This window comes from Marmota flaviventris, chromosome 3 (genome assembly GCF_047511675.1).
Source record: "Marmota flaviventris isolate mMarFla1 chromosome 3, mMarFla1.hap1, whole genome shotgun sequence".
Classification (NCBI taxonomy): Eukaryota; Metazoa; Chordata; class Mammalia; order Rodentia; family Sciuridae; genus Marmota; species Marmota flaviventris.
Genome location: NC_092500.1, coordinates 58,850,035 through 58,864,577, shown reverse-complemented (window position 1 = coordinate 58,864,577; position 14,543 = coordinate 58,850,035). Strand labels below are relative to the sequence as shown.

The 14,543-nt window shown below is 55.6% G+C and overlaps 1 protein-coding gene across 2 annotated transcripts in view; it reads left to right on the top strand.

Moving 5' to 3' along the window:
* The window catches only part of Lrp1 (LDL receptor related protein 1), a 79,738-nt gene extending 66,333 nt beyond the window's left edge, over nt 1-13,405 (top strand). The window contains exons 61-89 of one of the 2 annotated variants that reach the window (XM_071609742.1): nt 208-396; nt 985-1,133; nt 1,569-1,662; nt 1,796-1,912; nt 2,130-2,249; nt 2,790-2,912; nt 3,059-3,184; nt 3,651-3,767; nt 4,441-4,547; nt 4,644-4,776; nt 5,608-5,727; nt 5,869-5,991; nt 6,255-6,395; nt 6,476-6,610; nt 6,687-6,806; nt 7,674-7,942; nt 8,552-8,730; nt 9,216-9,322; nt 9,575-9,691; nt 10,333-10,509; nt 10,664-10,804; nt 10,942-11,115; nt 11,366-11,527; nt 11,902-12,076; nt 12,225-12,326; nt 12,463-12,527; nt 12,616-12,706; nt 12,818-12,962; nt 13,129-13,405. In XM_071609742.1, the coding sequence (XP_071465843.1) occupies nt 208-396; nt 985-1,133; nt 1,569-1,662; nt 1,796-1,912; nt 2,130-2,249; nt 2,790-2,912; nt 3,059-3,184; nt 3,651-3,767; nt 4,441-4,547; nt 4,644-4,776; nt 5,608-5,727; nt 5,869-5,991; nt 6,255-6,395; nt 6,476-6,610; nt 6,687-6,806; nt 7,674-7,942; nt 8,552-8,730; nt 9,216-9,322; nt 9,575-9,691; nt 10,333-10,509; nt 10,664-10,804; nt 10,942-11,115; nt 11,366-11,527; nt 11,902-12,076; nt 12,225-12,326; nt 12,463-12,527; nt 12,616-12,706; nt 12,818-12,962; nt 13,129-13,269 (3,959 nt within the window). In that variant the 3' untranslated portion in view covers nt 13,270-13,405. The other variant, XM_071609743.1, reaches the window with a different exon arrangement.
* Nucleotides 13,406-14,543: the final 1,138 nt, after the last annotated feature.

Genomic DNA, 14,543 nt, shown 5'->3' with positions numbered 1-14,543 from the left:
CCATATACTATGTAGAACAGGAATTTCTAAGGACAGTCTGCCACTCATTAGTTATGAAACCTTGAGAAGCCATAGACCCATCTGGAACTGGGTGGGGCTCATGCCCACCTTACATGGTTAGGTGGGGGCTGAGGAGATCAAGTAGGCAAAGCAGAGTGTCTACACTTGGAGCTGACTGCTGCCGTGCTTGTTTGCTGCACCCCACAGTGCTAAGCCAAGACATCCCACACATCTTCGCACTGACCTTGTTTGAGGACTATGTCTACTGGACTGACTGGGAGACAAAGTCCATCAACCGAGCTCACAAGACCACAGGCACCAACAAGACACTCCTAATCAGCACTTTGCACCGTCCCATGGACTTGCATGTCTTCCATGCCCTGCGCCAGCCAGATGGTAAGTGAGCAAGGGGCAGGAGCAGCAAAGGATGAGCTGGGCAGAGGACCCCAGGGTGGTATGGAAACCCAGAAGAGGCAGGGTGCTCAGGCTAATGGAAGTTTCTGCTCATCCCCACTCCAGCATTGACTGAGGACTCCTTGCTAGGTACTGGGAGTTCCAGAGGGCTTAAATGGAATGTGATTGGGTTCATGAGAGCTTCAGCCCAGCCCAAGTCCAACCATGAAGTCCTGTGGCAATTAGGCCCTGAGGCCAGTCAGGGAATCCAGAGAGGGGTGGGTCTGGGTGCAGAGCACCAAAATGGGGCCCAGGAAACAGGGAGGGACAGTAAGGGAGGGCAAAGATGTTGCAGGATGTGAGCTTGAGACCCAGCCTGATCTTGGGACCTTGAGAGGATCCTCTACTGCCTCAGGCTCCAGCTCATTCCTGAAAGAGGCAGGATGGAGGTCCACCTTATCTCCACCTAGGTAGCCTTTGGAAGATCAGAAACTTCACAGAGAATACTTCCCTCAATGTGCCAGAGGCCAATGACTTGGGGAGTCATAAATCAGGCTGTCAGCTTTCTCTTAACCACCTTTTCTCTGGCAGTACCCAATCACCCCTGCAAGGTCAACAATGGTGGCTGTAGCAACCTGTGCCTGCTATCCCCTGGGGGTGGGCACAAATGTGCCTGCCCCACCAACTTCTACCTGGGTGGTGATGGACGCACCTGTGTGTCCAACTGCACTGCAAGCCAGGTGAGGCTTTCCTCTGGACCCCCATTGCCTTGACCCCTCACGCCAGTACCCCCAATCCTCCTTGGACCCAAACACCTGCTCTAATATCCTCATACACCTGGTTTTCCCATGCTAACACCCCCACATTTCTTACCTACCTCTTGTCTCCCAACAGCAATATTTTTATACTTGTCACCACACACAGACACCTCCACACCCTAACCATGACCCTCCCTCATGAATCCCCCAAGCCCTGACCTCCACACACCTTCCCCCTAACAGACGCCCCCTTGCCCAGCCTTCCTGCACTCATCCCATCTCACCCTCTCATCCAGCTCTACCTCCTCCCAAACACCCTGACCCTGTCACTTCTTTGAAGCATCCTAGCCTCTCAAAAGAAAAACTTCTGAGTTCCCCAGACCCCACCAACCCCTCTTGCCCCCACCTGCCCTCCAGTTTGTGTGCAAGAACGACAAGTGCATCCCCTTCTGGTGGAAGTGTGACACTGAGGACGACTGTGGGGACCACTCAGATGAGCCTCCAGACTGTCGTGAGTGCCCAGGGTGCAGATGGCAGGAGGGGCCTCACTGGCTATCAGAGAGGTGGAGGCTGCAGTGCCCAGGGAGGGTCCTGACCATGCCCACCCCCTGCTCTTCTGACGCCAAGCCTCACCTCCCCGGCAGCCGAGTTCAAGTGCCGCCCAGGACAGTTCCAGTGCTCGACAGGAATCTGCACAAACCCTGCCTTCATCTGTGATGGTGACAATGACTGCCAGGACAATAGTGATGAGGCCAATTGCGGTAAGTAGCTGCCCAGCCACCAGCTACCCTCCTTCCCCAGGATTTGAAGGTTTTAAGAGCAAGGCATATCCAGCCAATGGCAGCTTTCTATCCAGGCTGGATTCCTGCTGCTCAAAGCCCCAGACCCATTCCTGCCCAGTAAGGGAACCGGGTCCCCTCCCTGCCCCTGAGTCCTTGATCTGCCATTAGTTACCCTCTCCTTCTACTGCCTCCACAGACATCCACGTCTGCCTGCCCAGTCAGTTCAAGTGCACCAACACCAACCGCTGTATTCCTGGCATCTTCCGCTGCAATGGGCAGGACAACTGTGGAGATGGCGAAGACGAGAGGGACTGCCGTGAGTGCCTGAGGCCATAGGGGCCAGGGTGGGGAGCAAGCCACACACAGGGTGCACGTTGATTCTCCACTACTTTTTTTTTTGGTACCAGGGATTGAACCCAGGGCACTTAACCACTGAGCCACATCCCCAGCCCTTTTATATTTTATGGTCTCACTGACTTGCTTAGAGCCTCATTAAGTTGCTGAGGCTGGGTTTGAACTCTAGATCCTCCTGCCTAAGCCTCCTGAGCTGCTGGGATTACAAGTGTGCGCCACCGCACCAGGCCCCCCACTGCTTCTTCTAGAGGTGCACCAGTTACTTTATTAGAGGGACAACATCAATCATCCATGTGACCTGGTTTGCTCATAAAATCATCTTTCTTGGAGGTATTACATATTCAGAAAAGAAAATGCATTAAAATTGGAAATAAACTGTTCCTTCCTCCCAAGATATTGCTGGCCAAACCAAGGCCAAGGCTTGGAAGAGGGAGAGGACAGTGACCTTGAGGGGGAGGCACACGACAAGGAGAAGATCCTCATTCTCTCATTCACCCCACAGCTGAGGTGACCTGTGCCCCCAACCAGTTCCAGTGCTCCATCACCAAGCGCTGTATCCCCCGTGTCTGGGTCTGTGACAGGGACAATGACTGTGTGGATGGCAGTGACGAGCCCGCCAATTGCAGTGAGTGACCTGGCACTCCTGGGGAGCCCACCATCCCCCACAGCGTCTGCTGCTGCCATCACCTCCACACGTGCACCCTTGTGCCCACTCCCACCCTGCCACATGCTTCTGGAAGGGCCTCACCCTCTTCCTGCCCTCCCTTGCAGCCCAAATGACCTGTGGAGTGGACGAGTTCCGCTGCAAGGACTCGGGCCGCTGTATCCCAGCACGCTGGAAATGTGACGGAGAAGATGACTGTGGGGATGGCTCAGACGAGCCCAAGGAAGAGTGTGGTGAGCCCGGCCCCCACTCCAGAGGAAAGCAATCTGCAGGGTAGGGGTGTTATGGTGCCCACTGGCAGTCAGAGATCTGGGCTGCGTGCTGACCATGTCTCAGCATGGCCCCGTGCCAGGCTTCCTGTGCCTGCTGTGGAATATTCTCAGCCAATGCCCACCACCTCCTAACCCCTTCTTCCATGCCCCCACCACACCTCATCAACACATACCTGTGCAGAATCTTATCTGCCCACACTAAGGAATCTGTTCATGTCCTCCCCAAAGCAGCTGTCTCCCTACCCCCTACCCAACACACACAAACTCGTGTCTTGTCTCCTAACCGCTTTGTAAACTCCACATCACACCACAGCCCGGGCTCCCCAGAGCTGAGCTTCCCTCAAACCACACCCACCTGTGATCATAATATCTACTTGCCACTCCATCCCTGACTGTCCCAATGTCCACCCCATCTCACTTTCCCTAGATGAGCGCACCTGTGAACCATACCAATTCCGCTGCAAGAACAACCGCTGCGTGCCAGGCCGCTGGCAGTGCGACTATGACAATGACTGTGGGGACAATTCAGATGAGGAGAGCTGCAGTATGTGCCACTCCCTGCTGCCCCCAGGCCACTGCTCGCCCCTCCCCAGGCCTCTGCACCTCCTCAGCTCCCCTGCCCCTACTACCACCCGTCTGGGCTAGAGCAAGGGGCCCCCTCCCAGGGCAGGGGTCAGAGTTCCCTCGCGCCTCACCCCACCCCACTCCATGTTGTGTACTTGAGTTTGTGCCATTTCACCTCATCTCATGTTTCTCTCCATTTTCACACTGTCCTCTTGGGGTTGCAGAGGTAGGTGTCTCTGATGTGCCCCTGCTCCCACCATGTCCTTCCTCTGCCCCAGAGCCCACCCATCCCCTATGTGCCTCTGCCCATCATCCTTCATTGGCCCCTCCCCAGACTCAGTGCTTGTCTTAGTGGTCTTGTCCCCTCTCTACCCTCCCCACACAGAGCCTGCCCTGAGGGCAGGACCAAGGACCTAGTGCTCTCTCCCATGTGTCTGTCCCCACTGGATAAGCACTGTCCCCTGAGGGCAGTCAGTGGCTCTGTCCAGGATAGGTTGAGCATCTTGGTCATTATACCAGTCACCTGTGGCCTTTAAGGACACAGGGATGGGGTTTGTGCTCCAGAGTCTCACTTCCAAGGGCTTGGAGATGGCCGAAGGCTGAGACCCTGTGCCCACCCTGCTGGGGTCTATCTCTCCCCTGTCCCTCCCCAGCCCCTCGGCCCTGCTCTGAGAGTGAGTTCTCCTGTGCCAATGGCCGCTGCATCGCTGGGCGCTGGAAGTGCGATGGGGACCATGACTGTGCGGACGGCTCAGATGAGGTGGGTGGGGAACCAGAAAGAAGGAGGCCTCAGAAGAGTCAGAGCAGGGCCCCATTGGTGCCAAACTGACCAGGCTGCTGGCTCCCATGCCCACAGAAAGATTGTACCCCCCGCTGTGACATGGACCAGTTCCAGTGCAAGAGTGGTCACTGTATCCCCCTGCGCTGGCGCTGTGACGCGGATGCTGACTGCATGGACGGCAGCGATGAGGAAGCCTGTGGCACTGGTGGTGAGCCCTCCAGCCTGTCTTCCCCTGGCCCTCCCACCATCCCCATCCCATCGTGTGGCCAAGTTCTCTCATTCTTCCCCCTATTCATTATTCATGCAGTGATTATTTATTGACCGTCATAGGTGTTGGAGATATAGCACTAAACAAGACGCAGAGCTGCTGTATGCATTTTTGTGCAGGTGGTTCTCTCCCCAATGGCACCTAATTGGGGCCAGTTAGGCTGAAAGCCAGAAGTCTGTGGGTTGTGTCCCCATAACCCCCCAGCCACCAACACAAGTTCCTAACAGTCTGCTGCCCTGAGAAGCCAAGTCCTGGTCACTTTCCTTCCCTGGGACAATGAACCAGAACCTGCCCCTAGCAGATCTTCCTGGGCTCTGCAGAAGAAGGGAATGGTGTAAAATCTGCCAGGAGAGAAAGTTGGGGGACAGGGACCTCATCTTTGAGGGCAGATATCCTGACTCTGCCCTGGTAGTTTGAAGACAGGGACTTGAACTTTTGTCTTCTACCCACTGTTGTGCCTCTGTGCCTGTCACAGAAAAACACTAGGCTTGCCTGCCCTGCCACATCCACCAGAAAGAGTGCCCTCCAACCCCTCTGGACACTTCTTCAAAATGGCCTCTTCTTCTCTATATATCATAGGAGGCACTTTTGCCCCTCTGCCCATCAGGTAGAAAATTAGGAGATATGGGTCTAGTCCAGTTGTGCCACTGCTTTTCTGGTGACCCCTCTGGGCCTAGCCCCACCTGTTGAAGGAGGGATCTGGGAAAGATCCTGCCCGGGCAGCCTGCAGCCCCTGGCTCATTCCTCCCTTTTGCTCCCTCTGGCTCCCAGTGCGGACCTGCCCTCTGGACGAGTTCCAGTGTAACAACACCTTGTGCAAGCCACTGGCCTGGAAGTGCGATGGCGAGGATGACTGCGGGGACAACTCAGATGAGAACCCTGAGGAGTGTGGTGAGATTTGGGGCATGGCAGGGCAGGGATGGGCTTCAGGGGGAGGGTGGGGTTCCCAGGCTCCCTGGTTCCCTGGTGGCCTGTGGTGGCCATCTACCCCTGACCCCAAGACTGATTCTGGCTGTCTCCTGGCTGCTGCAGCCCGGTTCGTGTGCCCTCCCAACCGGCCCTTCCGCTGCAAGAACGACCGTGTCTGCCTATGGATCGGGCGCCAGTGTGATGGCACTGACAACTGTGGGGATGGGACTGATGAGGAGGACTGTGGTGAGCAGGGGGCCAGTGAGGGGGTCCTGGGGGAGCTGCAGCAGGGGAGGATCACTGCTGGGAGCCTGAGAGAAGCTCCTGGGGAGAAGAGGCTTCTGATGCCCTACATCTGCAGGAGGAGGCTGGGAATCTAATGATTAACCGGTTCCCCCTGCAAGTTTAACAGACAGCTGGGCTTGGACCCGCTGGTATCTGCAGGGTCCCTGTGGGAGGAGGGGACAGTATGGAAAATACCCAGGGCCTGAAGCCCCTGTCCTCCCCAGAGCCTCCCACGGCACAGACCCCCCACTGCAAAGACAAGAAGGAGTTTTTGTGCCGGAACCAGCGCTGCCTCTCCTCCTCACTGCGCTGCAATATGTTCGATGACTGTGGAGATGGCTCTGACGAGGAGGACTGCAGCATCGGTAAGACCTGACCATGGGATGGTGGGGCTGGGCTTGGGAGGAGGGGCTCTGGGAAGGAATCCACTCTCGGTCTCCCACAGACCCCAAGCTGACCAGCTGCGCCACCAATGCCAGCATCTGTGGGGATGAGGCACGCTGCGTGCGTACTGAGAAAGCCGCCTACTGTGCCTGCCGCTCAGGCTTCCACACTGTGCCAGGCCAGCCCGGATGCCAGGGTAGGAAATCAGGGTTGTGGGAGAGAAGCCCCAACTGTTGGACTCCCCATGACCCTTCTGTGTATGTAACCCTCAGACATCAATGAGTGCCTGCGCTTTGGCACCTGCTCGCAACTCTGCAACAATACCAAGGGCGGCCACCTCTGCAGCTGTGCCCGAAACTTCATGAAGACACACAACACTTGCAAAGCGGAAGGTACAGAGCCAGGAGAGGACAGGAAGGGTGGATGGGGCCAGGTGCCACCATGATACAAAATAGTGCTACCCTGGAATGGAACATTTCCCTCCACACACCTTTGCCCAGGCATGGACCCCCAGATCGAAGATTCAGTATGCTGGGCACAGTGTGGCACAAGCAGACAGCATAGGCCTCTGACTCTAAAGTTCAATGGGGAGAGCACTCCCATATAGCACACTTGAAAGCTTCCTCTCTCACCACTCTCAGGATGAGAGCACACTCTGGCACACTTACACTGTCACATGTGCACCCCCTACATATTCCCCATATGCTTTGGTGCACACCTGCACTTCCATGTGCTTATATGCAAACACCTACACACATTCCTATGCATACACATACCCTACATGTGCATGATCTTGTAGATACACAAAACCATGCACTCTTACACCTGTGTACACCCATACCCTTCTATGCCATGCACATAAACTCTCACATGCATGAGTACCCACAAGCCCTTGTCAGACAGCATGAGTCAGAGTGCTATGATGCCATCTAGAGGCCATGAGGGTGCAGAAGTCCTTGAGGCTGGAGGGGCAGGGACAGACTTCTGGAAGAACAGGTCACAATAGATCATCTCAGAGAAGAGCGGATGTTCACAGGTTAGGCTGAAGCCCTAGGTCCCAGCACTGGGAGGATGAGCATCCTCTTCTGGCTGGAGCAGATGGTCGATTAGGAGTGAGGATATTGCTGGGGTGATAGGGGCTAAAGTGGGGACCCCCTTCTCCTAGCACCAGACCCAGCACCCCACAGCCCAACCCCAAGCCCTGGCCTCCTTCTGCAGCATTTTACCCCCACCTGACATCCAACCTGTTGCCCTTCCAGGCTCTGAGTACCAGGTCCTGTACATTGCTGATGACAATGAGATCCGCAGCCTGTTCCCTGGGCACCCCCATTCCGCTTACGAGCAGGCCTTCCAAGGTGACGAGAGTGTCCGCATCGATGCCATGGATGTTCATGTCAAGGCCGGCCGTGTCTATTGGACCAACTGGCACACAGGCACCATCTCCTATCGAAGCCTGCCACCTGCTGCACCTCCTACCACTTCCAACCGACACCGAAGACAGATTGACCGGGGTGTCACCCACCTCAATGTGAGTGCCCAGCTTGATACAGATTGGGTGGAAGAGTTTAGTAGAGCAGACAGTTCAGAGAAGAATTTGAAAAGGACAGAAGGGGGCAAAGAGTGAGATTAGAAGGCATGGGTGGTGAGGATTACATTCTAAGGCATGGACAGAGCAGTCAGAATTATCAGGGGTTGTCTGTGTCACGCGCAGCCCACGGCAGCAAGGCAGACTGACCCTCAGCATCAGAGCCCACCTAATTCCTGATCATGTCTGCCACCTGTGTCAGTCTTGGCCCATTTACTCTCTGGCCTCACTATTTTCATCAATAAAATGAGCTAATGATCCCTATCTGGGGCGGGGCGGGGCTCAGTGGTAGAGTGTGTTGAGCAGACAAGAAACCCTGGATTTGATCCCCAGCACCAGTGATAATAATAACAATACCTATCTTGTAGTCTTTTTTTAGTGAGGATTAACTGGCAAAACATGTGAAAGCTCCAAGCCTGGCATATCCTTAAAGTCTAGGACTGGTTGATGTGGGGCAATGTTTCACAGGGGCAGGATGGCAGACCCAGGGGTGGGGATCATGGGAAGGAAAAAATAAAAGTGGTGGCCCCTGAGCCCGAGATCCCTATTCAGATTTCAGGGCTGAAGATGCCAAGGGGCATCGCCATCGACTGGGTGGCCGGGAATGTGTACTGGACCGACTCTGGCCGAGACGTGATTGAGGTGGCACAAATGAAGGGCGAGAACCGCAAGACACTCATCTCGGGCATGATTGACGAGCCCCACGCCATTGTGGTGGACCCACTAAGGGGGTGGGCAAGGGTCCTAGGGGGGAGGCATATGGGCTGGTGGTAGGAAGCCCCTGGGCAGGGGGCATGGGCCCAGCATCCACAAGCACACCCTTCCAGGGTCCTCCTCAGGTACTCCAGTCTTCCAAGATACCCCAGGCCCTGGCCCTACCCAGTGCTGCCTTTGCTAGGGATCCCCAGCAGGGCCTGCTCAGTGCCCAACCTCCACTTGGGTGGCTTCAAAGGTAGCCAGGTTATGGATATCCCCTCTGCTTCAGGGACATCTCTTCCCATTTACACATCTCTGGCTCGGCACACTGTGGTTTTAGAGTAGAAGGTGTTCACCTGGTCAGAAGCTGTCTCCCGTTCCTCTCTGTGGGAGGGAGACAGTGCACCCTCCTCCTGAAACCTAGCAATCCCTGTGCCAGACCAGGCACCCTCTGTCTCTCCTCATTTTGCCTCCCCGGACTCTCAGGTAAGACCCATTCTCACCCCTTCTCCCTCCCCAGCACCATGTACTGGTCAGACTGGGGGAACCACCCCAAGATTGAGACCGCAGCGATGGATGGGACCCTTCGGGAGACACTGGTGCAGGACAACATTCAGTGGCCCACAGGTCCATTGGGCAGGGGTGGGGCTGTGGGAAAGGCAGGCTCTCCAAGGCTAGTGCTGCAAAGTCACAAAAAAGCTAGTGAGGGGCAGGGCTGGGGCTGGAACCAGGCATAGGGCTTGTGGACACTTTTCCTTGATAAGTGGTTGGGAGTGGTCATGTGAGAAGGGTGCACTGTCCTGGACACTGAGTCAAGTCTGTCTTCACCTCTGATGTGGCAGAGGCTGAGCCCTCACAGCACTCCCTGCCCTCCCCCAGGCCTGGCTGTAGATTATCACAATGAACGACTATACTGGGCAGATGCCAAGCTTTCAGTCATCGGCAGCATCCGGCTCAATGGCACAGACCCCATCGTGGCCGCTGACAGCAAGCGAGGTCAGAGCCCAGCAGCAGCCTTGGTCCCCAACTCTACCCTCAGGCCCCCAACCTCCCAACTGAACCCAAAAACCTCACTCCAGTGCTACCATCCTTCATCAGCCTGGCCCCCAGCAATCCTATAGGCTGTGCCCACCTGACTCTGGCCCACCTGTCAATTCATTTACTCTACCACTAACTATCAAGTTGTGTAGAGGCAGTAGAAGTGGCAGTTGGAACTTAAAATGTGGGGAGAAGTAGTAGAAGTCAAGCATGACCACAAAAGCCTTCTATCAATAGTGGCCACAGAGGGGACACGTGGGAAATGCTGGGCACAGTGGCACACCTCTGTAATCCTAGCAGCTTGGGAGGCTGAGGCAGGAGGATCGGGAATTCAAAGCCAGCCTCAGCAATTTAGTGAGGCACTAAGCAACTCAGTGAGACCCATCTCTAAATAAAATACAAAAAAATGGCTGGGGATGTGGCTCAGTGGTTGAATGCTGCCCCACCAAAAGAAGAAGGGACAGGTGGGGGGAATGTTGATATTTTGGTCTGGATGTTTGGAGTTTGAGGTGCCTGGGAGCCATGGGGACTGGTATCCTGAAGGATGTGACTGCAACCCAAGATTCCTCTGATTTCACTTGATTTCAACTCCTCCCCAGGCCTAAGTCACCCCTTCAGTATTGATGTCTTTGAGGATTACATCTATGGCGTCACCTACATCAATAATCGTGTCTTCAAGATCCATAAGTTTGGACACAGCCCGTTGATCAACCTGACAGGTGGCCTGAGCCATGCCTCTGATGTGGTCCTGTACCATCAGCACAAGCAGCCTGAAGGTAAGGGAGAGGGAGAGCCTGGGGTCTGGAAGGGAAGGTCCAGGAGCACCAGGTCTCCAAGCCATGGACTCAGGTCTGAGTGAAGAAGGGAGCATTCTGGGTCCACAGGGCTTGGGAAAGGGTCCTGCTCAGCATCTGCCTCCCACACCTGTAGTGACCAACCCCTGTGACCGCAAGAAATGTGAGTGGCTCTGCCTACTGAGTCCCAGTGGGCCTGTCTGCACCTGTCCCAATGGGAAGCGGCTGGATAACGGCACCTGTGTGCCTGTACCCTCTCCAACACCCCCTCCAGATGGTACGTTCACACTTCTCCCCAGTGCCCCACCTGCGCCTCAGGACCTTCCTCCCTTAGGTCCTTGACCTCCCCTCATCTTTGTTGCCCACTCCTCTCCCCTTGCCCTGGCTTCTCCCTTTGATGAGTCCCTCCTGCAGCTCCCCGACCTGGAACCTGCAACCTACAGTGCTTCAATGGGGGTAGCTGTTTCCTCAATGCACGGAGGCAGCCCAAATGCCGCTGCCAGCCCCGCTACACAGGTGACAAGTGTGAGCTGGACCAATGCTGGGAGCACTGTCGCAACGGGGGCACCTGTGCTGCCTCCCCATCTGGTATGCCCACCCCCAGATCTGCTCCTTGTTTATCCCTGGCTCCCACCCCTCTGGTTCCACCTCAGGCAAATGCCCAACCCCTGCCTACCTCGCCTGGCCTCAGCCTCACCTCCTGCCTCCTCTCTACAGCTCTGGTATCCAGTCCCTCTGGTCTCTGCCTCCCACCCAGGTCCCCCAAGCCCTATACCTCTGTTATAGGACCAGGTAGTTCCTAAAGCCATAATTCCACTCATACATCCTCTCCCACCAGGCATGCCCACGTGCCGGTGCCCCACGGGCTTCACAGGTCCCAAATGCACCCAGCAGGTGTGTGCGGGCTACTGTGCCAACAACAGCACCTGCACTGTCAACCAGGGCAACCAGCCCCAGTGCCGATGCCTACCTGGCTTCCTGGGTGACCGCTGCCAGTACCGTGAGTGAGCCATCTCTGGGCCCCAGGGGAGGAAGGGGAGAGCCAGGACCCATGGAGGCAAGTTCGGGGGAGGGAGGCCATATACAGCTGAGCCAGGCCCAGGCTGCTTGTGCTACTCACAAAAGTGTTGGCACACCTCCCTGAGGCAGAAAGCCCCCTGGACATCAGGACTATGCAAGCAAGAGCAGAGCCCTTCTAGCACGCTCAGGGATACCTTTGTGCCCTGGAGCTTGTGATACGGGAATAGTAGGAGACCCAGGAAGAGGTTGGAGTCATCCATGGGACCAAGGCGTCTTTTCAGGTGCCTAGCCACCCCTTTGGAGGGCCCCATGAGGATGGGGCATAAGGCACTTCCTCTCCACTCCCAACTATAGGGGAGTGCTCTGGCTACTGCGAGAACTTTGGTACATGTCAGATGGCTGCGGATGGCTCCCGGCAATGTCGCTGCACTGTCTACTTTGAGGGCCCAAGGTGTGAGGTGAACAAGTGCAGCCGCTGTCTCCAAGGAGCCTGTGTGGTCAACAAGCAGACTGGGGATGTCACCTGCAAGTGAGTGGGCTCCTGCCTCCATAGTTCTGCCCTGTTCCAGCCATATGCCCTCCATCCTACTGTTGCCACCCCAACCCTATCCTGGTGCTTCCTTAGCATCACATACTCCTTGACCAGCCCCAGCCCCAGCTCTGACTCCTTCCCACAGCTGCACCGATGGCCGGGTGGCCCCCAGCTGTCTGACCTGCGTTGGCCACTGCAGCAATGGCGGTTCCTGTACCATGAATAGAAAGATGATGCCTGAGTGCCAGTGAGTTGAGCTTGAGTCTTACCCAGACATACATTATCCCTCCGTTCCTCAAATCTGAGCAGGAGGACCATGCAATTTCCCTGGCGGCAGCAGCTGTGGAGGTCTTGCCTGTTCAGCTCTGCCCTCCTACCTGCAGGTGCCCGCCCCACATGACAGGACCCCGGTGTGAGGAGCAGGTCGTCAGCCAACAGCAGCCTGGACGTAAGTGGCAGGGGGTGTGACAGGCAGGGCTGCTGGGACCTGCAGCAGTCTGGGCCTCCTGACTCATTCTCTCATGACCTCCCTCCAGATATGGCCTCTATCCTGATCCCTCTGCTGTTGCTGCTACTGCTGCTTCTGGTAGCTGGAGTGGTATTCTGGTATAAGCGGCGAGTCCGAGGGTGAGCCACCAGGAGTCTAGAAAGTTCTGGACATTATTTTGATACCCAGTCTGACCTCCCATGCATCCCCCCCCAGAATCTCTGCCTCCTTAGACTCATGCCTCTCCCCAGGGCTAAGGGCTTCCAGCACCAGCGGATGACGAACGGAGCCATGAACGTGGAGATTGGGAACCCTACATACAAGATGTACGAAGGAGGAGAACCTGATGATGTCGGTGGCCTGCTGGATGCTGACTTTGCCCTGGACCCTGACAAGGTGGGCTGGAGGAGAGATTGGAAGGGCTTCCAGGGTAGGACTAAGAGGCTATGGGTAGGGTGATTTAGGGTGTCAGGTTGGATGATGGGTCAGAGGTGGGGTGTGGGGTACTTGGGCCACAGAGCCCAGCCCATGAGCCCCACCTGAACCCTCTGTTGCTTTACAGCCCACCAACTTCACCAACCCCGTGTATGCTACACTCTACATGGGGGGCCACGGCAGCCGTCACTCCCTGGCCAGCACGGACGAGAAGCGAGAACTCCTGGGCCGTGGCCCTGAGGACGAGATAGGGGACCCCTTGGCATAGAATCCTGCTCCATTGGACTTCCCCCAGAGAGCCCCTGCCAGAGAAGTCCTTCATTGAGCCCCCTCCCCAGCTAGCCCTTCCCTGGCCCTGCCGGATGTATAAATGTAAAAATGAAGGAATTACTTTTTATATGTGAGTGAGCAAGCGAGCACAGTATTATCTCTTTCCATTCTCCTCCTTCCTGCCTGCTCCTCAGTACCTCCCATGCTACCTTGTGAGGGCAGGGAGGGCTCTGGGGGCTCCTGCAAGTATGAGGGAGCCCACCTCCTACTTTCCCACCAAAATGTACCCCCCTGGGAGAGCTTGTGGTGCAGCCCCCCACAAGACACTTTGTCAAGGTCCTACTCTTTCCCCCTCCAGTTCCCCCTTTCCCAAGTCCCTGGGGGCTAATTCTGGGGAGATAGAGTTCTCTGCTGCCCCTGTCTGGAAGATTTGTCTCTGGCTGAGGTAGGAAGGGAAGAATGGAGTTTTTTAGTTCTTGGGGAAGAATGCCCCAAGACCTGACCCCTACTCTTACGGGCACCTCAGAGATGACCATGCTCAGTAACCTCCCAGACAGGCCCCCACTCTAGTGCCCTCACAATGGCTCCCAGGGCTGGAAACCTTCATTGGTAACAGACCCCCAACCTCCCTTCCCCTGGGGATGAGGAAATGGGGCACACCAAGGAAGGGCAAGTGGGCAGCCCCGTTTTGGGGACATGAACGTTTTAATAATTTTTGCTGAATTCCTTTACAACTAAATAACACAGATATTGTTATAAATAAAATTGTAAAAAAAAAAAAAAAAAGAAAAAAAAGAGAGAGAGAAAGAGAAGCTGCTTGTGTCTGCCTGCGAATGTGATTATGGGCTGGGCTGCGCTTTGGGGCTTCAGCCACCAGAGGGAGCCGAGATCTTACTGAAGGCAGGCTTGAGTGTCCTGCTCTCAGTTCCCTTCTCCTGGAGCCCCTTCCTTCTCCATCTTGCTATAGCAGGGAAAGGGGATGGTACTGGACTTGGCAGGAAGGACCTTTTTCTCCTGGATATGTGACTTTGAGCCAGTGACTTCACTGCTCTGAATCTTGTGTGCCCTCTGGCTCTAGGACACTAACTCTGCATTACCACTTCCTTTGGATACCATCACCCCTCCTGCCCCATATTATCAACCACAGTAAAAAATCCCACTGGAAGGAATGAATATATTGGGTTGTGAAGGCTTTCCAGGTCTTCAAGATGGTCCCCTGTGGCGTTCTCTGCCCACATTTGCTCTCAAAGTATTGACATCTGACTTCATAGA